The 24,079-nt window shown below is 37.9% G+C and overlaps 1 protein-coding gene across 1 annotated transcript; it reads right to left on the reverse strand.

The window, feature by feature from the left end:
• Window positions 1-20,220: 20,220 nt before the first annotated feature.
• On the reverse strand, window positions 20,221-21,538 carry LOC140184208 (uncharacterized). The gene is made up of 4 exons (XM_072234515.1): window positions 21,222-21,538; window positions 20,834-21,016; window positions 20,729-20,768; window positions 20,221-20,592 (listed from the first exon to the last, which is right to left on the reverse strand). Exons 1-4 carry the CDS (start codon window positions 21,536-21,538, stop codon window positions 20,221-20,223), a joined length of 912 nt encoding a protein of 303 aa, XP_072090616.1.
• Between the last annotated feature and the right edge of the window lie 2,541 nt (window positions 21,539-24,079).

Below are 24,079 nucleotides of genomic sequence, written 5' to 3' on the forward strand. Positions count from 1 at the left end.
AAGGAAGTGGCGTCTAACGCCACTCCAGCTTCCACCCCTGGCATTCAAATGCCAGTGAGTGATCAGTCACATACAAGCGCTGATAACAACCCTTCTAAAAAGGCTTCCCAACCCACTTCTGTAGGTAATAAACCTGCAACAACTAAGGTTGAGGAATACAAAGCCAAAATGCCTTATCCTCAAAAACTCCGCCAAGCGGAACAGGATAAGCAATTTGCCCGCTTTGCAAACTATCTCAGGACTCTTGAAATAAAGATTCCGTTTGCAGAAGCACTTGAGCAAATACCATCTTATGCTAAGTTCATGAAAGAGATCTTAAGTCATAAGAAGGATTGGAGGGAAACTGAAAAAGTTAACCTCACTGAAGAATGCAGTGCAGTCATTCTGAAAAGCTTACCTGAGAAGCTTAAAGATCCTGGGAGCTTTATGATACCATGCACATTAGAGGGTGCCTGTACCAAGCAAGCTTTATGTGATCTTGGGGCGAGTATCAACCTAATACCTGCATCTACTATCAGAAAGCTTGGTTTGACTGAAGAGATCAAACCAACCAGGATATGTCTTCAACTTGCTGATGGCTCCATTAAATACCCATCAGGCGTGATTGAAGACATGATTGTCAAGGTTGGGCCATTTGCCTTTCCTACAGACTTTGTGGTGCTGGAAATGGAGGAGCACAAGAGTGCAACTCTCATTCTAGGAAGACCTTTCCTAGCAACTGGCCGAACCCTCATTGATGTCCAAAAAGGGGAAGTAACCTTGAGAGTCAATGAGGAGGAGTTCAAGTTGAATGTTGTCAAAGCCATGCAACATCCAGACACCCCAAATGACTGCATGAGTGTTGATATTATTGACTCTCTGGTAAGAGAGGTCAATATGGCTGAGAGTCTCGAATCAGAGCTAGAGGACATCTTTAAAGATGTTCAGCCTGATTTGGAGGAATCAGAGAAGATAATAGAACCTCTGAAAATCCCTCAAGAAGAGGAGAAACCTCCAAAACCCGAACTCAAACCTTTACCACCATCCCTGAAATATGCATTTCTGGGAGAAGGTGAAACCTTTCCTGTAATTATAAGCTCTACCTTAGAGCCACAGGAAGAGGAAGCACTAATTCAAGTGCTAAGGACGCACAAGACAGCTCTTGGATGGTCCATCAGTGATCTTAAGGGCATTAGCCCAGCCAGATGCATGCACAAAATCTTGCTGGAAGATGACGCCAAGCCAGTGGTTCAACCACAAAGGCGGCTGAATCCAGCTATGAAAGAAGTGGTGCAGAAAGAGGTCACTAAATTACTAGAGGCTGGGATTATTTATCCTATTTCTGACAGCCCCTGGGTAAGCCCTGTCCAAGTCGTCCCTAAGAAGGGAGGCATGACAGTAATTCATAATGAAAAAAATGAACTAGTTCCTACACGGACAGTTACAGGGTGGCGTATGTGCATTGATTACAGAAGGCTCAATACAGCCACCAGAAAGGATCATTTTCCTTTACCATTCATAGACCAGATGCTAGAAAGACTAGCAGGTCATGAATACTACTGCTTCCTGGATGGATATTCAGGTTATAATCAAATTGCAGTAGATCCCCAGGATCAGGAGAAAACGGCATTCACATGCCCATCTGGAGTATTTGCATACAGAAGGATGCCATTTGGCTTGTGCAATGCACCTGCAACCTTTCAAAGGTGCATGCTCTCAATTTTCTCTGATATGGTGGAAAAATTTCTGGAAGTCTTTATGGATGACTTTTCAGTATTTGGAGACTCATTCAGCTCCTGCCTTAACCATTTAGCACTTGTTCTGAAAAGATGCCAAGAGACCAACCTGGTTTTAAACTGGGAAAAATGTCACTTTATGGTGACTGAAGGAATTGTCCTTGGGCACAAAATTTCGAACAAGGGGATAGAGGTGGACCAAGCTAAGGTAGAAGTAATTGAAAAATTACCACCACCTACTAATGTTAAGGCAATCAGAAGCTTTCTGGGGCATGCAGGATTTTATAGGAGGTTTATAAAGGATTTTTCAAAAATCGCCAAACCTCTGAGCAACCTGCTAGCTGCTGACACGCCATTTATCTTTGATAAAGAGTGTCTGCAGGCATTTGAGACTCTGAAAGCTAAATTGGTTACTGCACCAATCATCTCTGCACCAGACTGGACATTACCATTTGAATTGATGTGTGATGCCAGTGACCATGCCATTGGTGCAGTGTTGGGACAAAGGCATGACAAGCGTCTACACGTCATTTACTATGCCAGCCGTGTTCTAAATGATGCACAGAAGATTTACACAACCACAGAAAAAGAGCTACTAGCAGTGGTTTACGCCATTGATAAATTCAGATCCTATTTAGTAGGATCGAAAGTGATTGTGTACACTGATCATGCTGCTCTTAAATATCTACTCACAAAGCAGGATTCAAAACCCAGACTCATCAGATGGGTGTTGCTTCTGCAAGAGTTTGATATAGAAATAAGAGACAGAAAAGGGACAGAGAATCAAGTGGCTGATCACCTGTCCCGAATAGAACCAGTGGAAGGGGCGTCCCTCCCTCTCACTGAGATCTCTGAAACCTTTCCGGATGAGCAACTGTTTGCCATCCAGGAAGTGCCATGGTTTGCAGACATTGCAAACTACAAGGCAGTGAGATTCATACCCAAAGAGTACAGTAGGGTGCAATCAAAGAAATTAATCACAGATGCAAAGTACTATCTTTGGGATGAACCATATCTCTTTAAGAGATGTGCAGACGGAGTAATCCGTAGATGTGTGCCTAAAGAAGAAGCACAGAAGATCCTTTGGCATTGCCATGGATCACAGTATGGAGGACATTTTGGAAGTGAACGAACAGCCACAAGAGTCCTCCAAAGTGGCTTCTACTGGCCTACTCTCTATAAAGATTCCCGAGCGTTTGTACTTAATTGTGATAGTTGCCAAAGATCAGGCAACCTGCCTCACAGTTATGCCATGCCTCAACAAGGAATCTTGGAGATTGAATTGTTTGATGTATGGGGCATTGACTTCATGGGACCTTTCCCACCATCATACTCAAACACTTATATTCTAGTGGCAGTGGATTATGTATCCAAATGGGTGGAGGCTATTGCAACACCCACTAATGACACTAAAACAGTGTTAAAATTCCTCCAGAAACATATTTTCAGCAGATTTGGTATCCCTAGAGTGTTAATCAGTGATGGGGGCACTCATTTCTGCAATAAACAGCTTTACTCTGCTCTGGTACGTTATGGAGTTAACCACAGGGTAGCTACTCCATATCACCCACAGACTAATGGGCAAGCTGAAGTCTCAAATAGAGAGCTCAAAAGAATCCTGGAACGGACTGTAATTAACCGTAGAAAGGATTGGGCAAGAAGTTTGGATGATGCTCTGTGGGCGTACAGAACAGCATTCAAGACCCCTATAGGGACCTCTCCATACCAGCTTGTGTATGGAAAGGCATGTCACTTGCCAGTGGAACTGGAACACAAGGCCTATTGGGCAACCAGATTCCTAAACCTTGATGCCAAGTTAGCTGGAGAAAAACGATTGCTCCAGTTAAATGAGTTAGAGGAATTCAGACTCAATGCTTTTGAGAATGCAAAAATTTACAAGGAGAAAGCAAAAAGATGGCATGATAAGAAATTGTCATCCAGAGTCTTTAAACCAGGACAGAAAGTTTTGCTATTCAATTCTAGACTCAAATTATTCCCTGGGAAATTAAAATCCCGGTGGAGAGGTCCATATGTAATCACAAGTGTATCACCATATGGATACATAGAACTTCAAGATAGTGATTCTAACAAAAAGTTCATTGTTAATGGACAAAGAGTTAAACACTATCTTGAAGATAATTTTGAGCAAGAATGCTCAAGACTGAGACTTCATTGAAGATCAGTGACAGTCCAGCTAATGACATTAAAGAAGCGCTTGCTGGGAGGCAACCCAGCCATTTACAAAGTTTCTTTACTAATTAAATAAATTTTCTTTTCTTTACAGGTTTGAGTCCAAGTATCTTCAAAGGTGAAATAGCAATTGGTTGAAGTCACAGAGTTACAGAGAAATTTGGAAGCTCACTGGCGTGAAAAAGCCAGTAAGAAATACTTTGGGCGTTAAACGCCCAAAAGAAGCACCCACTGGGCGTTTAACGCCAGTAAGGGCAGCCATCTGGGCGTTAAACGCCAGAAAGATGCACCTTCTGGGCGTTTAACGCCAATCTGCTAGCATTCTGGGCATTCAGAAAAATGCCCAGTAACAAAGGACTTCCTGGCGTTCAACGCCAGAAAGAAGCACCACATGGGCGTTGAACGCCCAGGAGAAGCAACATGTGGGCGTTAAACGCCCAAACCATGCACCATGTGGGCGTTTAACGCCAGGATGATGGGAGGAGGTACAATTTCGTTTTTCTTTACAATTTTTCAAAATTTTTATGTTTCAATTCATGATTTCTTGCATAAACATATTTTAAATTATCACTTTCAATTCCAAATGTTTTTATCCTAAGTTCTAAAATCCCTTTTTCAAAAATATTAAATATATCTTAGTCCATAAAGCCAAATGGCTTTCCAATTCAATCCATCATCTTTTCAAATTTGTTTCCAACACATCAATAATTCCTTTTAAAAATCCTTTTCAAAATTAAATTTCAAATTTATCTTTTAAATTATGATTCATATCTTTTCCTTTTTAAAATTATATCTTTTTCTGATCATATCTTTTAAAATCATATCTTCTATCTTATCTCTTTCTTATTTTTCGAAAATTTCCCACCCCCATCCCTTTATATTGTATTCGGCCTCCTCCTCCTCATCTTCATCCAACCCTTGCTCTCCTTCTATCCCTCTTCTTTCTTCTCCTTTGCTTGAGGACAAGCAAAACTCTAAGTTTGGTGTGCTTATCCGTGTTCACAAAAACATACTCACTTAAGATCATGGCTCCTAAAGGAAAGCAAACCGCCCCAAAAGGAAAGAAAGAAAGCACTCCAAAGCCACTTTGGAATCAAGGGAAGTTCTTAACTAAAGAACATTCAGACCATTACTACAAGATAATGAGTCACAGATCAGTGATCCCGGAAGTCAGATTTGATCTGAAAGAAGATGAATATCCGGAGATCCAAGAGCAAATTCGAAACAGGAATTGGGAAATTCTGGCCAATCCTGAAACGAAAGTGGGGAAGAATATGGTTCAGGAATTCTATGCTAATCTATGGCAGACAGAAAGGCAAAGAATCATTGGAGCTGCTCTCTTTGACCATAAGACCTTAGTCAGAGGAAAGATCATTCATACCAATTCTGACAAGATCAGGGAGATATTCAAGATTCCTCAACTGAAAGATGACCCAGACTCCTTTAATAGGAGAATGATGAGGGTCAATAAAGGGTTGGACAAGGTTCTGGAAGATATATGCATCCCTGGAGCCAAGTGGACTACCAGTACAACTGGCATCCCAGTTCAACTCAAAAGAGAAGATCTAAAACCAGTAGCCAGAGGCTGGCTGGATTTTATTATTCGTTCCATATTGCCCACCAGCAACCATTCTGAAGTTACCATCAAAAGAGCTGTCATGATTCACTGCATCATGTTGGGAAAAGAAGTAGAAGTCCATCAGCTGATCTCATGTGAGCTATACAAAATAGCAAACAGGAACTCTAAGGATGCCAGACTGGCCTATCCAAGCTTAATCTCTATGCTTTGCAAAGATGTTGGAGTAAAGATGGGAATAACTGAATATATCCTAATTGAAAAGCCCATTACTGGAACATCAATGATCAGACAACAGCAGCAAGAGGATACAACCAAGAGGAGAGCACAAGAAGCCCTCCCAGAGCTGCCCCAATTCGAATATTGGGAACAGCTTGAGGCCTCTATTTCCAGATTGCAAGAAGCTATGGATCAAATAAAGGAAGAACAGAATAATCAAGGTAGCATGATTTGCAAACTGCTCAAAGAACAGGAGGAGCAAGGGCGTGATCTAAGGGAGCTGAAGCGCTAAAAATTAATCCTTGAACCACACCCCAAAGAATAGAGGAGCATCTACTCCTCAAAACAACAGGTTGCTGAGTTCCAATTTTTCTGTTTTAACTTAGTGATAGTGTTATTATAGAAATTCACCTTAGGAGATATTTAGTAGTAATTAGTATATCTATTTTGATTTTATTTCCAATTAAGCTATAATTTATTTTTCTCATCATCATTAGGCATGAATAAAGTAGTAGATTTTTTTTAGAATAAAGAAGTAATCTATATTTTTTTTCAAGTTCTTAATAATAAAATTTATAATTAATTATATGTGGTGGCAATACTTTTTGTTCTCTGAATGAATGCTTGAACAGTGCATAATATGTACTTTGAATTTGATGAATATTGGCTCCTGAAAGGATGAGGAACACGAAAAATATTATTGATGATCTGAAAAATCATGAAATTGATTCTTGAAGCAAGAAAAAGCAGTCAAAAAAAAAATTTATTCACAAGCCATGGGCACTAGCCAAGAGTAAAAAGGATCCAAGGCTTTGAGCATCAATGGATAGGAGGGCCCAAGGAAATAAAATCCAGGCCTAAGCGGCTAAACCAAGCTGTCCCTAACCATGTGCTTGTGTCATGAAGGTCCAAGTGAAAAGCTTGAGACTGAGTGGTTAAAGTCGTGATCCAAAGCAAAAGAGTGTGCTTAAGAGTTCTGGACACCACTGACTGGGGACTCTAGCAAAGCTGAGTCATAATCTGAAAAGGTTCACCCAGTTATGTGTCTGTGGCATTTATGTATCTGGTGGTAATACTGGAAGACAAAGTGCTTAGGGCCACGGCCAAGACTCATAAAATAACTGTGTTCAAGAATCAACATACTACACTAGGAGAGTCAATAATACTATCTGAATTCTGAGTTCCTAAGGATGCCAATCATTCTGAAAATTTAAAGATACAGGGAGATGCCAAAACTGTTCAGAGACAAAAAGCTACAAGCCCCGCTCATCTAATAAGAATCTGAGCTTCATTTAAAACTCGAGAATATTATTACTTCTTTATTTCTGTTAAAACCTATTTTATTTATCTAGTTGCTTGAGGACAAGCAACAGTTTAAGTTTGGTGTTGTGATGAGCGGATATTTTGTACGCTTTTTGGGGGTAATTTCATTTAGATTTTAGCATGATTCAGTTAGTTTTTAGTAAAATAATATTAGTTTTTAGGCAAAAATCATATTTCTGGACTTTACTATGAGTTTGTGTATTTTTCTGTGATTTCAGGTATTTTCTGGCTGAAATTGAGGGAGCTGAGCAAAAATCTGACTTAGGCTGAAAAAGGACTGCTGATGCTGTTGGATCCTGACCTCCCTGCACTTGAAATGGATTTTCTGGAGCTACAGGAGTCCAATTGGCGCGTTCTTAACGGCGTTGGAAAGTAGACATCCAGGGCTTTCCAGCAATATATAATAGTCCATACTTTGCGCAAGGATAGACGACGTAACTTGGCGTTAAACGCCAAGTTCATGCTGCTGTCTGGAGTTAAACGCCAGAAAAACGTCATGATCCGGAGTTGAACGCCCAAAACACATCATAACCTGGAGTTTAACGCCAAGAAAGGCCTCTACACGTGGAAAGCTTTAGTCTCAGCCCCAGCACACACCAAGTGGGCCCCAGAAGTGGATTTCTGCACCAATTATCTTAGTTTATTCATTTTCTGTAAACCTAGGTTACTAGTTACTATTTAAACAACTTTTACAGACATTTCTTGTACCTCATGACATTTTCAGATCTGAATTACATACTTTGTGACGGCATGAGTCTCTAAACTCCATTGTTGGGGGTGAGGAGCTCTGCAGCATCTCGATGATTTAATACAATTCCTTTGTTTTCCATTCAAACACGCTTGTTCTTATCTAAGATGTTTATTCGCGCTTAATTGTGAAGAAGGTGATGATCCGTGACACTCATCACCTTCCTCAATCTATGAACGTGTGCCTGACAACCACCTCCGTTCTACATCAGATTGAATGAATGTCTCTTAGATTCCCCAACAGAATCTTCGTGGTATAAGCCGGATTGATGGCGGCATTCATGAGAATCCGGAAAGTCTAAACCTTGTCTGTGGTATTCCGAGTAGGATTCCGGGATTGAATGACTGTGACGTACTTCAAAATCCTGAGGGCTGGGCGTTAGTGACAGACGCAAAAGAATCAATGGATTCTATTCCAACCTGATTGAGAACCGACAGATGATTAGCCGTGCTGTGACAGAGCATAGGAACGTTTTCACTGAGAGGATGGGAAGTAGCCACTGACAACGGTGACACCCTACATAGAGCTTGCCATGGAGGGAACTTGCGTGTGAGAAGAGGATTTCAAGGAAGAGTTGAAGTTCAAAGGACAAAGCATCTCCAAAACTCCAACATATTTCCCATTACTGCACAACAAGTAACATTATTATTCTCTATTATTTTAACTTACAATTTTAAGTAGTTTGTAGTTTGGCTTTTTACAAATAAATCCAAATAACTTCATTAGCCTCCTGACTAAGATTAATAAAATAACATTGATTGCTTCAAGCCAATAATCTCCGTGGGATCGACCCTTACTCACGTAAGGTATTACTTGGACGACCCAGTGCACTTGCTGGTTAGTTGAACGAAATTGATTTTGGACCAGGCTCTATTATCATATTCCATAAAGAGATACAATTTCGTCCACCAGTTCTCCATTAGAAATTTGGAGGCACAAGTGGGTCAGCTGAGCAAGAAAATTACTGAACTCCCTCCTAGTACTCTTCCAAGCAATACAGAAGAAAATCCAAAAGGAGAGTGCAAAGCCATCAACATGGCTGAATTAGGAGAGGAGGAAGAGGCAGTGAACGCCACTGAGGAAGACCTCAATGGACGTCCACTGACCTCCAATGAGTTCCCCAATGAGGAACCATGGGAATCTGAGGTTCAAAATGAGACCATAGAGATTCCATTGGACTTACTTCTGCCATTCATGAGCTCTGATGAGTATTCTTCCTCTGAAGAGGATGAGTATGTCACTGAAGAGCAAGTTGCTAAATACCTTGGAGCAATCATAAAGCTGAATGACAAGTTATTTGGAAATGAGACTTGGGAGGATGAACCCCCTTTGCTCACCAAAGAATTAGATGACTTGACTAGGCAGAAACTGCCTCAAAAGAGACAGGATCCTGGGAAGTTTTCAATACCTTGTACCATAGGCACCATGACCTTCAAGAAGGCCTTGTGTGACTTAGGGTCAAGTGTAAACCTCATGCCTCTCTCTGTAATGGAGAAGTTAGGGATCTTTGAGGTGCAAGCTGCAAAAATCTCACTAGAGATGGCAGACAATTCAAGAAAACAAGCCTATGGACTTGTAGAGGATGTTCTGGTAAAAGTTGAAGACCATTACATCCCTGCTGATTTCATAGTCCTAGAGACTGGGAAGTGCATGGATGAATCCATCATCCTTGGCAGACCCTTCCTAGCCACAGCAAAGGCTGTGATTGATGTTGACAGAGGAGAATTGATCATTCAAGTGAATGAAGAATCCTTTGTGTTTAAGGCTCAAGGATATCCCTCTGTCACCATAGAGAGGAAGCATGAAGAGCTTCTCTCAAAACAGAGTCAAACAGAGCCCCCACAGTCAAACTCTAAGTTTGGTGTTGGGAGGCCACAACCAACTTCTAAATTTGGTGTTGAACCCCCACATTCAAACTCTAAGTTTGGTGTTGGGAGGTTCCAACATAGCTCTGAGCATTTCTGAGGCTCCATGATAGTCCTCTGTCAAGCTAATGACATTAAAGAAGCACTTGTTGGGAGGCAACCCAATGTTATATTTTATCTATTCTCTTTTGTTATTTTATGTCTTTTGTAGGTTGATGATCATGAGAAGTCACAAAATCAATGAAAAAAGCAAAAACAGAATGAAAAAAACAGAAAGAAAAATAGCACACCCTGGAGGAGAGCTTGCTGGCGTTTAAACGCCAGTGAAGCTAGCTGTTGGGCGTTTAACGCCCAGTCTGGCACCATTATGGGCGTTTAACGCCAGAAAGGGGCACCAGACTGGCGTTAAACGCCAGAAAAGGGCAAGAAGCTGGCGTTAAACGCCAGAAATGGGCACCAGCCCGGCGTTTAACGCCAGAATTGGCCAGAAACGCATTTTTGCATGCCATTTGGTGCAGGGATGACTTTTCCTTGACACCTTAGGATCTGTGGACCCCACAGGATCCCCACCTACCACACCACTCTCTCTCTTCTTCACCAATCACCTCAACACCTCTTCCCCAAAAGCCCTTCACCTATCAAATCCCATCTTTCTCTTCACCACTCACATCCATCCTTCATAAAACCCCACCTACCTCACCATTCAAATTCAAACCACTTTCCCACCCAAACCCACCCATACATGACCGAACCCTACCCTCTCCCCACTCCTATATAAACCCATCTTCCCTCCTTCATTTTCACACAACCTAAACACCACTTCTTCCCCTTTTGGCCGAACACAAAGCCATTCCCTTTTCCCTTCATTTTCACACAACCTAAACACCATCTTCTTTCTTCTTTTGCTCGAGGACGAGCAAACCTTTTAAGTTTGGTGTGGTAAAAGCACTGCTTTTTGTTTTTCCATAACCATTTATGGCATCCAAGGCCGGAGAAACCTCTAGAAAGAGGAAAGGGAAGGCAAAAGCTTCCACCTCCGAGTCATGAGAGATGGAAAGATTCATCTCAAGGGTGCATCAAGACCACTTCTATGAAGTTGTGGCCTTGAAGAAGGTGATCCCCGAGGTCCCTTTTTCACTCAAAAAGAGTGAATATCCAGAGATCCGACATGAGATCCGAAGAAGAGGTTGGGAAGTTCTTACCAACCCCATTTAACAAGTCGGAATCTTGATGGTTTAAGAGTTCTATGCCAATGCATGGATCACCAAGAACCATGACCAAAGTATGAACCCGGATCCAAAGAATTGGCTTACTATGGTTCGGGGGAAATACTTGGTTTTTAGTCCGGAAAATGTAAGGTTGGCATTCAACTTGCCCATGATGCAAGGAGATGAACATCCTTACACTAGAAGGGTCAACTTTGATCAAAGGTTGGACCAAGTCCTTACAGTCATATGTGAAGAGGGCGCTCAATGGAAGAGAGATTCAAGAGGGAAGCCGGTTCAATTGAGAAGGCATGACCTCAAACCCGTGGCTAAGAGATGGTTGGAGTTTATCCAACGCTCAATCATTCCCACTAGCAATCGGTTCGAAGTTACTATAGACCGGGCTATCATGATTCATAGCATCATGATTGGAGAAGAAATAGAAGTTCATGAGGTTATAGCTCAAGAACTTTATAAGGTGGCGGACAAGTCCTCTACTTTGGCAAGGTTAGCCTTTCCTCATCTCATTTGTCACCTCTGTTATTCAGTTGGAGTTGACATAGAGGGAGACATCCCCATTGATGAGGACAAGCCCATCACTAAGAAGAGGATGGAGCACACAAGAGACCCCACTCATCATGAGATCCCTGAGATTCCTCAAGGGATGCACTTTCCTTCACAAAACTATTGGGAGCAACTAAACACCTCCCTAGGAGAATTGAGTTCCAACATGGGATAATTAAGGGTGGAGCACCAAAAACACTCTGTCCTCCTCCATGAAATTAGAGAAGATCAAAGAATCATGAGAGAGGAGCAACAAAGACAAGGAAGAGACATTGAGGAGCTCAAGCACTCCATAGGATCTTCAAGAGGAAGAACAAGCCGCCATCACTAAGGTGGACCCGTTCTTTAATTTCCTTGTTCTTTATTTTCTGTTTTTTTTCGAATTTTAGTGCTTATGTTTATCTATGTTTGTGTCTTGTGATCATTAGTGTCTTAGTGTCTATGCCTTAAAGTTATGAATGTCCTATGAATCCATCACCTCTCTTAAATGAAAAATGTTCTTAATTGAAAAAGAGAAGAATTGCATGAATTTTGAATTTTATAACAGTTTAATTATTTTGATGTGGTGACAATATTATTGTTTTCTGAATGTATGCTTAAACAGTGCATATGTCTTTTGAATTTGTGGTTCATGAATGTTGCCTCTTGAAAGAATGATGAAAAAGGAGACATGTTACTGAGGATCTGAAAAATCATAAAAATGATTCTTGAAGCAAAAAAAAAAAGCAGTGAATACAAAAAAAAAATTTCGAAAAAAAAATTTTCAAAAAAAAGAGAAAGAAAAAGAAAGAAAAAGAAAAGAAATAAAGTTGTGATCCAAGGCAAAAAGAGTGTGCTTAAGAACCCTGGACACCTCTAATTGGGGACTCTAGCAAAGCTGAGTCACAATCTGAAAAGGTTCACCCAATTATGTGTCTGTGGCATGTATGTATCCGGTGGTAATACTGGAAGACAGAGTGCTTTGGGCCACGGCCAAGACTCAATAAGTAGCTGTGTTCAAGAATCATCATACTTAACTAAGAGAATCAATGATACTATCTGGATTTTGAGTTCCTAAAGAAGCCAATCATTCTGAATTTCAAAGGATAGAGTGAGATGCCAAAACTGTTCAGAGGCAAAAAGCTAAAAGCCCCGCTCATCTAATTAACACTGATCTTCATAGATGTTTTTGGAATTCATTGCATATTCTCTTCTTTTTATCTTATTTGATTTTCAGTTGCTTGAGGACAAGCAACAATTTAAGTTTGGTGTTGTGATGAGCGGATAATTTGTACGCTTTTTGGCATTGTTTTTAGTGTGTTTTTAGTATGTTTGAGTTAGTTTTTAGTATATTTTCATTAGTTTTTAGTTAAAATTCACTTTTCTGGACTTTACTATGAGTTTGTGTGTTTTTCTGTGATTTCAGGTATTTTCTGGCTGAAATTGAGTGACCTGAGCAAAAATCTGATTCAGAGACTGAAAAGGACTGCAGATGCTGTTGGATTCTGACCTCCCTGCACTCGAAGTGGATTTTCTGGAGCTACAGAAGCCCAATTGGCGCGCTTTCAACGGAGTTGGAAAGTAGACATCCTGTGCTTTCCAGAAATATATGATAGTCCATACTTTGCCCAAGATTTGATGGCCCAAACCGGCGTTCAAAGTCACCCTCAGAATTCCCAGCGTTAAACGCCGGAACTGGCACCAAAATGAGAGTTAAACGCCCAAACTGGCATAAAAGCTGGCGTTTAACTCCAAGAAGAGTCTCTACACGAAAATGCTTCAATGCTCAGCCCAAGCACACACCAAGTGGGCCCGGAAGTGGATTTTTATGTCATTTACTCATCTCTGTAAACCCTAGGCTACTAGTTCTCTATAAGTAGGACATTTTACTATTGTATTTTCATCTTTGGACATCTAGTTCTTAGATCAGATCTTGGTTCTTCTGGTTCCCTCTCTGGGGCCGAAGCCAATGATCACTCTTGTTCTTATGTATTTTCAACGGTGGAGTTTCTACACACCATAGATTAAGATGTGGAGCTCTGCTGTACCTCGAGTATTAATGCAATTACTATTGTTCTTCTATTCAATTCCGCTTGTTCTTGTTCTAAGATATCACTTGTTCTTCAACTTGATGAATGTGATGATCCGTGACACTCATCATCATTCTAACCTATGAACGTGTGACTGACAACCACCTCCGTTCTACCTTAGATTGGGTGAATATCTCTTGGATTCCTGATACACGATGCATGGTTGATCGCCTGACAACCGAGTGCTCGCCTGACAACCGAGCCAGCCATTCCGTGAGATCAGAGTCTTTGTGGTATAGGCTAGAACTGATGGTGGCATTCAAGAGAATCCGGAAGGTCTAACCTTGTCTGTGGTATTCTGAGTAGGATTCAATGATTGAATGACTGTGACGTGCTTCAAACTCCTGAGGGCGGGGCGTTAGTGACAGACGCAAAAGAATCACTGGATTCTATTCCGGCCTGATCGAGAACTGACAGATGGATAGCCGTGCCGTGACAGGGTGCGTTGAACATTTCCACTGAGAGGATGGGAGGTAGCCACTGACAACGGTGAAACCCTTGCTTAAGCTTGCCATGGAAAGGAGTAAGAAGGATTGGATGAAGACAGTAGGAAAGCAGAGAGACGAAAGGGACCAGAATCTTCATACGCTTATCTGAAATTTCTACCAATGAATTACATAAGTATCTCTATCTTTATCTTTATGCTTTATTCGTATATCACCCATATCTATTTGAGTTTGCCTGACTGAGATTTACAAGGTGACCATAGCTTGCTTCATACCAACAATCTCTGTGGGATCGACCCTTACTCGCGTAAGGTTTATTACTTGGACGACCCAGTACACTTGCTGGTTAGTTGTGCGAAGTTGTGTTTATGCCATGGTATTGAACACCAAGTTTTTGGTTTCATCACCGGGAATTATTTGAGTTGTGAAAAGTATTGATCACAATTTCGCATACTAGTATCATAAAGCTTCCGGGATCTTTAAGCTTTTCTAGTAAGCTTTTGAGAGTGACTACAATGCATTCTTCAGTGAGGTAAACTTTTTCAGTTTCTCTCCAATCTTTCTTATGACTTAAGATCTCTTTCATGAACTTAGCATAAGAGGGTATTTGCTCAAGTGCCTCTGCAAACGGAATCTTTATTTCAAGAGTTCTGAGATAGTCTGCAAAGCGGGCAAATTGCTTATCCTGTTCCGCTTGGCAGAGTTTCTGAGGATAAGGTATTTTGGCTTTGTATTCCTCAACCTTAGTTGCTACAGGTTTATTGCCTATAGATGTGGGTTGAGAAGCCTTTTTAGAGGGGTTGCTATCAGCACTTATATGTGTCTGATCTCCCACTGGCGTTTGAATGCCAGGGGTGGAAGCTGGAGTGGCGTTAGACGCCAACTCCTTACCTGTTTCTGGCGTCTGAACGCCAGAATTGAGCTTTCTTTGGGTGTTCAACGCCAGCTTTCCACCCTTTTCTGGCGTTTGAGCGCCAGAATTATTCCTCTCTGGGCTCTTACTGTCCTCAGAGGGATTTTGGGTAGCAGTTTGTTTATTTCTTGGCTTCCTGCTGCCTTGAAGTGAGGTATTTAATGGTTTCCTACTTCTTAATTGAACTGCTTGGCACTCTTCTGTTATTTGTTTTGATAACTGCTGTTCGGTTTGCTTCAACTGCACTTCCATATTCATATTAGCCATTCTTGTGTCTTGTAGTATCTCCTTGAATTCGGCTAGCTGTTTTGTTAGAAAATCTAATTGCTGATTGAATTCAGTAACTTGTTCTGCAGGACTGAGTTCAGCAGTTATTGTTTTAGCCTCTTCTTTCATGGAAGGTTCACTGCTTAGGTACAGATGCTGATTTCTGGCAACTGTATCAATGAGCTCTTGAGCTTTTTCAATTGTCTTTCTCATGTGGATAGATCCACCAGCTGAGTGGTCTAGAGAAATCTGAGCTTTCTCTGTAAGCCCATAATAGAAGATGTCTAACTGCACCCACTCTGAAAACATTTCAGATGGGCATTTTCTTAGCATCTCTCTGTATCTCTCCCAGGCATTATAAAGGGATTCATTATCTCCTTGTTTAAAGCCTTGGATGCTCAGCCTTAGCTGTGTCATCTGTTTTGGAGGGAAATATTGATTCAGGAATTTTTCTAACAGCTGTTTCCATGTCCTTATGCTAGCCTTAGGTTGGTTATTTAACCACCTCTTAGCTTGGTCTTTTACAGCAAATAGAAATAGTAACAATCTGTAGACATCCTGATCTACTTCCTTATCATGTATTGTGTTAGCAATTTGTAAAAACTGTGCCAGAAACTCTATAGGTTCTTCTTGTGGAAGACCGCAATACTGGCAACTTTACTGCACCATGATAATGAGCTGAGAATTCAACTCAAAATTACTAACTCCGATGGAGGGTATACAGATACTACTCCTATATGAAGCAGTAGTGGGGTTAGCATATGACTCCAGAGTCCTTCTGGACTGTTCATTTCCACTTAGGTCCATGATGGAGAAAGGGAGATGACCTGGATTTATTATATTTATTTTATTATTATAAAGGAAATTTCAAATTAATAAAATAAAATAAAATAAAAAATAAAATAAAAATAAAAATAAAAGTTTGAAAATATTTTATGAAGATTTTCGAAAAAGTGAGGAGAGAGAAAGTGGTTAGGAAGTTTTGAAAAAGATATGATTTAAAAAAAAAACTTGAAAACTAAGATATGATAAGATAAAATTTTGAAATTGAAATCTGAATTTTTATGAAAAGTTTCGAAAAAATTGTTTAAAAGCAGTTAGAAAAAATAATTTTTTTATTTTTGATTTTTGAATTTTATTATGAAAGAGAAAAACACACAAGACTTAAAATTTTTAAATCCAATGCTCCTTGTTTTTAAAAATTTTGGAGGGAAAACACCAAAGCACACCCAACTTAAAAATTTTAAGATCAAAGCACAAAGAAGACTCAAAAACACCTTGAAGACTCACAAGAACAACAAGAACAAAAGATAGAACACCAAACTTAAAATTTTTAGAAAACCACAATAAAATTTTCGAAAATTAAAGAAAAATTAACAAGAGAACACCAAACTTAAAGTTTGGCACAAGATTTAATTAAAGAAAAACTATTTTTGAAAAAGATTTTAAAAAGAAAAACTCAAAGAGGCAACAATTCCCAAGAAAATAGACACATTTAACAAATGCAAGGATTAAACAGATAAAAACTATTTTTTTGATGACAAAAACACAAAGGACACCAAACTTAAAACATGCAACTAGACTTAATGAAAAACTAACAATTAATAAAGAAAAATAATATTTTTGAAGAAAAATTTTTTAAAAAGGAATAATAAAAGATGCAATTCTAGTTACTCTAAACCAAAAAGACAAATTTTTCCTAATCTAAGTAACAAGATAAACCGTCAGTTGTTCAAACTCGAACAATCCCCGGCAACGGCACCAAAAACTTCGTGCACGAAAATTACACTCACACTATGTAATTCCGCACAACTAGCCAGCAAGTTCACTGGGTCGTCCAAGTAATACCTTACGTGAATAAGGGTCGATCCCACAGAGATTGCCAGCTTGAAGCAAGCTATGGTTATCTTATTATTCTTAGTCAGGATACCAATAGGGTTCTTTAGTTTCCAATTGTAAAAAGTGAAAGAGCATGAAACGAGTAATTGTTACGCAGTAATGGAGAATGTGTTGGAGTTTTGGAGATGCTTTGTCTTCTGAATCTCTACTTTTTCTCTGTCTTCTTCTTCACGCACGCAAGGTTCCTTCTATGGAAAGCTATGTGTTGGTGGATCACCATTGTCAATGGCTATCATCCGTCCTCTCAGTGAAAATGGTTCAAATGCGCTGTCACCGCACGGCTAATTATTTGTCGGTTCTCGATCATGTCAGAATAGGATCCATTGATCCTTTTGCGTCTGTCACTACGCCCAACACTCGTGAGTTTGAAACTCGTCACAGTCATTCAATCCCTGAATCCTACTCGGAATACCACAGACAAGGTTTAGACTTTCCGGATTCTCAAGAATGCTGCCAATGGATTCTAGCTTATACCACGAAGACTCTGATTAAGGAATCTAAGGGATACTCATTCAATCTAATGTAGAATGGAGGTGGTTGTCAAGCACGCGTTCATAGGTTGAGAATGGTGATGAGTGTCACAGATCATCACCTTCTTCATATTGAAGTGCGAATGAACATCATAGATAGAAACAAGCGTGTTTGAATAGAAAACAGAAATAGTTGCATTAATTCATCGAGACGCTGCAGAGCTCCTCACCCCCAACAATGGAGTTTAGAGACTCATGCCGTCAAAGAGTACAAAGTTCAGATCTAAAAATGTCATGAGATACAAAATAAGTCTCTAAAAGTTGTTTAAATACTAAACTAGTAACCTAGGTTTACAGAAAATGAGTAAACTAAGATAGATAGTGCAAAAATTCACTTCTGGGGCCCACTTGGTGTGTGCTGGGGCTGAGGCTTGAGCTTTTCACGTGCCTGGGCTGTTTCTGGAGTTAAACGTCAGGTTGTAACCTGTTTCTGGCATTTAACTCCAACTTGCAACCTGTTTCTGGCGTTCAACGCCAGAATGTAACATGGAACTGACGTTAAATGCCAGTTTACATTGTTTATCTTCTGGAAAAGTATGGACTATTATATATTGCTGGAAAGCCTTGGATATCTACTTTCTAATACAATTAAAAGCGTGCCAATTGGACTCCTATAGCTCTAAAAAATCCATTCCGAGTGCAGGGAGGTCAGAATCAAACAGCATTAGCAGTCCTTTTTCAGCATGAATCAGATTTTTGCTCAGCTCCCTCAATTCCAGCCAGAAAATATCTGAAATCAAATAAAAACATAAAAACTCATAGTAAATTTCAGAAATATTAATTTTGCCTAAAAACTAATAAAAATATACTAAAAACTAATTAAAACATACTAAAAACTACATGAAATTACCCCCAAAAAGCGTATAAAATATCCACTCATCAGTAGCTTTGACCTAATTCATCTCTGCATGCCCCTACTTCTAACAAAATTTTAACTCAACGTACGAATATATATATAACTTCCTTTTTCATGTGGATTTTTTCTTTCTCGAATTTTCTCAGCATTTTTTGCGTCTCTACGTTCTGTTCTATCTATGTGTTCTTTGCATTTCTCTTCCTTCTTTATGTTCTCTTCACTCTCTGCGTTCTCTTCATTCAAGTTCAATGCTCGTTTATCTAATTTGAGGATTTGGATCAAGGTTTTTAAATCAAGCTGTGAAATTAGGTTTGAACAGGTATTTCGTTATCGAAGATATGAATGATTCAAGTTCAAACTATCAATTGAACCAGAGGATTATTGTTTTGAATCAAATCAAATGGCTGAGGTGTGGTTCGATTCTAGTTAATGTAGTTCGTTAGTAGTTTATGATTCTATAGGTGAATAATGTTATTTTTGGCTTTGAAAATTGTTGTTTGTGGTTGATAGTTTGAATTGAATATAATGTAAGAGTTCTGAATCTGAATTATTATTATTATGATGAATCTGTTCCATTCTCCTTTCGGTGTATTTCTATTTATAAATTGGTGTATTTTGGTAATCTTTCGGTGTATTTTTAGGGTCAAACTTTCAATTGAACTAGGCTGAAATGTATTATTATTTTGAATCGAATCAAGTGGAGGTGTGGTTTGAATCTAGTTAATATAGTTTGTTAGTTGTTTTTGATTCTGTAGTTGAATAATTTTATTTTTTCTAAAAATTGTTGTTCATGGTTGATAATTTGAATTTGAATGTTATGTACGAGTTCTGAATCTGATTTTATTATTTTGATGAATTTGTTTTGTTCAAAGTTTGGTGTATTTTAGATTCTAGTATGGTGTATTTTGGAACGACTTCGGTATATTTTTAGTTTCTGTATGATGTTGATGAGTAGCTTATTCCAAAAATTGGGATGACTTTTAACATGCTTGAAGAAGCTGAAAAATTCTACAAAGATTATTTTAAACTTGCAGGTTTTTTTACGAAAATTCGGAACACAAATAAAAAGGAAAATGAAATTAAGAACCAATTGATAGGGGTGGCAGTGGGGCGGGTAGTAGCGGGTTTTTGCCCTACTCAACCCCGCTCCGCCCTCCTTTGACTCTATTACTACCCGCCCCACCCTTACCCGAGGATAGTAGGTTGTTCTACCCTAACCCGCCTCGCTCCTATAAACATTTAATTTTTACATATTTATATATAAATTAAGATAAAAATTTAAAATTCATACCTAAATAAAATACAAACATAAGATTAATACAATGTCAAATAACTTAAAATTTAAAAAGTTAATGTTTGATCACTACAAATTTAGCACCATAATAAAAATATTACATCATTAAATATAAGAGTATTCAATCCTTATTCTTGATCACTTTCCACATCATCATCATTAAAGGTTTGGAGGTCAAGATCAAGGTAACGAAAATCGAGATTTTACGTAAAATCGGAAAGATAATTAAAAATCGTAGAGTGTAAAATCGTAAAATGGAATGTAAGATTTTACTAAAGATATAAATTTATCAATATCAATTATAAGAGCAATAAAATATGATAAAATTAAGTAATTTAAATAAAAAATGAGAATTTAAATTTGACAAAAGTATCATAAATAATAACATGATGATAAAATAAAGCGAAAGTAGCATAAATATATAACAAAATGCAACATTTGTAAAGTTCAAAGATAACAATATAAACTAGCCACAAGGCTAATATGCAACATCACAAATATAAAATAGATAACATAATATCATACTAAAAAAATATAAAGACTAGAACAATTCATTAACATTATGATCATCATGTTCTCCAATATTTTGATTTTCATTAAGAGAAAAATTGAGAAGCTCATTGAAAGCATCAACATCAAGAAGAGGAATCTCCAAATCAATCAAAGGACTCCCATCTTTACCTTCATCTTCTTGAGGGGCTAAGTTTACATCATTTTGTGTGTCAAACTCCTCCAAATTTTTCATTATATTTTTATCTTCCACAATCCATTCTACATCTGAATCTAAGTCTTCAAGACTATAGTCAGCATTGTTTCTTGATGGCTTCTTCCTTGCCAATCTTGAATCGGTCATCACAAAAACAATGTCATTCATAGTGCTTGTCTTCAAACGATTTCTCCTTTTCGTGTGAACCTAATAATACCAAAATTTATGAGTATTTATTTAAAATAAATACACATGCTAATTAGAAAATAATAGAATTGAATACTTAACTAATTCTATAATTTTAAAAATAAATCCCTAAACTAGTATCAAATTAAAAGTTTACCATCTCAAAAGCACTCCAATTGCGGTCACATTCCGATGAACTACAAGTCAAGCTCAAGACACAGATAGCAAACTTTCTGGATGTTCATCCCTATAAGAATCTCACCATTGTAAAGGGGTTTTGGTTTTGAAAGCATTCTTGGCTACATCTCTACCCAAAAATTTAGCCTTACCCTTGAAATCTTCAAGTTGACTATCAATAATTGTAATGAGTGCAGAATCTCCCACAAGTATATCCAAACAATCATAAAGTCCTTTCTTAACACCATACTCAACCTTAAAATTAGGACTATAATGAATTTGTGGATTCAAATAATAGCCTGCAGCATGCAAAGGCTTAAAGAGTTGCTTGTCTCATCTTGCATCAATAATATCCCACAAAGGCTTATAACTAAAAAGAACATAGAAATAGTGAATTAGACAATTACCTAATTAGTAAATAATTAAATGGTAATATTGAAAGAAAAATATTTACTTATTACTAGTTTTATTACCTTGCTTTAACACTTTGAAAAGCATTTTTAATCTTTTCTTTAGTACGATCAATTTCAGAATACATGTATCCCATAGCTGATTTTTCCTCTGAATCCACTATACGGAGCACGTGAAAAAGAGCATAAGCACCTCTCAAGCAATCGATAATGTTTTTCCAAAACGTTTTACCCAAAACAATATTTTCAATGTTTTTCCCATCCCTTGTCTTTGAACACTTGCTTGCCTTCCACTTATCCGAGATGAACATTCTAATTATTGAATTCTTTTTCTCATTAAGACTACCCAAAGTAAGGTAAAAAGGAGCGAATCGTGTCATACCTGGTATCACCAAATCTCTTCCTTTGGTGTATTGTTACAAAAGGGAAATTAGAGAAGTTCTAGAATATATATATATATATATATATATATATATATATATATATATATATATATATATATGTATAAGTGGTAAGTCTTCTTCCTTTGTCAATGGTGTCTTTGTGAAGAGCTAGCTTCTTCTCAAAATCTTCAAGCATCAAATCTACGCAATGAGCAGCACAAGGAGTCCAATAAAACTTCTTTCTCTTTTCCATCAACATTTGTCATGCCTTTTTGTAGTTAGCTGCATTATTAGTTACAACTTGAACCACATTCTCTTCTCCCACTTCCTCTACAACTTCATCAATCATCTTGAATATCTTTTCAGCTATTTTGCATATATCAGAAGTATTAATGAATTTCAAGAAAATAATTCCCTTAGGACTATTCACAAGAAAGTTAAGAATAGTTCTCCTTCTTTTATCCATCCAATCATCTGTCATAATAGTTCATCCAGTTTTCTTCCATTCAACTTTATGTTCTTCTAATGTTAGTTTGGTTGACTCTACCTTTTTCTTCAATAATTTTCCTCTTAACTCATCATAAGAGGGTGGCTTGAATCATAATCCATGGCGGGCAACCTTCTCAAACATGCTATGATATTCTTCAGACCTTGCAACATTAAAAGGAATAGCATTATTGTAGATGAACGAAGCAATTTCATCACATGCCTCTTCCCTTAAACCCTTCTAAAAAATAGAGTTGATTGTTGTTTGAGTGCTCACACCCTTTTTCTTGAAGAGATTTGTTGGTGTCTCTATTTCTTTTCCCTTTCTCTTCTCACTAACTAAAGCATCCCCTTCTTCTTCTACTCCTTCATCTTTACTTTGTATCTTTTTCTCAAAGTCTCTTGTCTTCTTAACCAATTTTTTTTTTTTGCAAACCAACAACAATATCAAACATCTCCTTTTTAACCTCATTAGAAACACCCATACAAGGTTCAACATCTTTTTTGTTTCTGTCAAATAATGTTTCAACCTATACACTCCTCCTGTCACCACCTTATCACAATACTTGCATTTTATTTTCTTGGCATCTCCATCAATAGAAATCCCATGCTTCCAAGCTTCGTCACTCCTATTTTCTAGAGTATTTTTAGCAATATTCTCGGATGCACCACCACAAACAGTTTTAGTCCAGTATTATTTCCACCATTATTCGCATTTGATGCCATTTTAAACCTAAATAAATAGAAGTAAACAATTAATCCCTTAAAACTAAACTATGATTTTTGAAGTGAGAATACTATTTTTATGAAGGAGGGGCTTAAAGCCGCAAATATAGTAGTAATAAACAAATAATTCAGTACATTAATAAAATTTGAACAACTTGATATACAGTAAACTAATGAACGCATTATCAAGTGAAAATATTTAAATATTAGTATATTACTATCAATAATGCAACAAATTCACTTGTTGAACAGATCATGAACGTGAACCCCAAAATATTTGTTTCATCCGTGCCTAGCTAGCTAGCATCAAAGAGAAAATAAAATCATACTGAACATTACCAAAGGTATGAACGTGTCCCTTGTAACATAAATTCCTACCCATACTCTCAAACACATCAATTGGAGCAACACATTACCAATTACAGCACGAGAGCTAAATATGCTAAATATTACTACACAAAGGCTTATATGAATGTCGAATAGTGTCACTAATTTCATTAAATAGTTAACAACCTTTAACAAGATGGAGTTATAAATTTTCTTCTAAACCAAACTTATATACAAAAACATATATATCTACTAATGCTAGTCAATTGAACAAATAAACATACATGCCACTATTATTTAAATAATAACATAAATGATCTTTATTTTAATTAATAACTTTGTTCTATTATCTACTATCTAATAATATAGTTGTTATAAGAAACTCCAATTTGATGTCATCAAGTTCACAATTCAAAGTAGATTATATTACTTATTTGATTTGTAGTAGCAAGCTTAAATTCTATTTTAATTATTTGAGAAGCTTACTGATAAACCCCATTTGTAGGGTTTATCTTGTAGTGATTTTTGGGAATTTTATCACATTTTACCCATATTTATTCAACGAAATAGTATAGTTTTGTATATTCTCCTTTAATTGTGCTTGAATATGAAAACATGCTTTTTAGGTCTTAAAATAGCTAAATTTAATTCACCTTGATTCTATTGGATGCCTTGATATGTTTGTTAAGTGATTTCAGATTTAGGAGGCAAATATTGGATCAAGGAAATGCAGAAAAAGCATGTAGAAATGGAGAACTCATGAAGAAATGAAAGAATCGCAAAAGCTGTCAAGCCGACCTCTTTGTACTTAATTGATCATAACTTGAGCTACAGAGGTCCAAATGATGCGGTTTTAGTTGGGTTGGAAAGCTAACATCAAGGGCTTCAAAATGATATAAGATTTGCCATAGTTTCATCACGCATAGGGGCGCGCACGCGCACAGTACACAGACGCGCTGATGGTGGCACATGACCCACTTAATGCAATAAGTGGCCAGC

This window comes from Arachis hypogaea, chromosome 4 (assembly GCF_003086295.3).
Source record: "Arachis hypogaea cultivar Tifrunner chromosome 4, arahy.Tifrunner.gnm2.J5K5, whole genome shotgun sequence".
NCBI classification, from domain to species: Eukaryota; Viridiplantae; Streptophyta; class Magnoliopsida; order Fabales; family Fabaceae; genus Arachis; species Arachis hypogaea.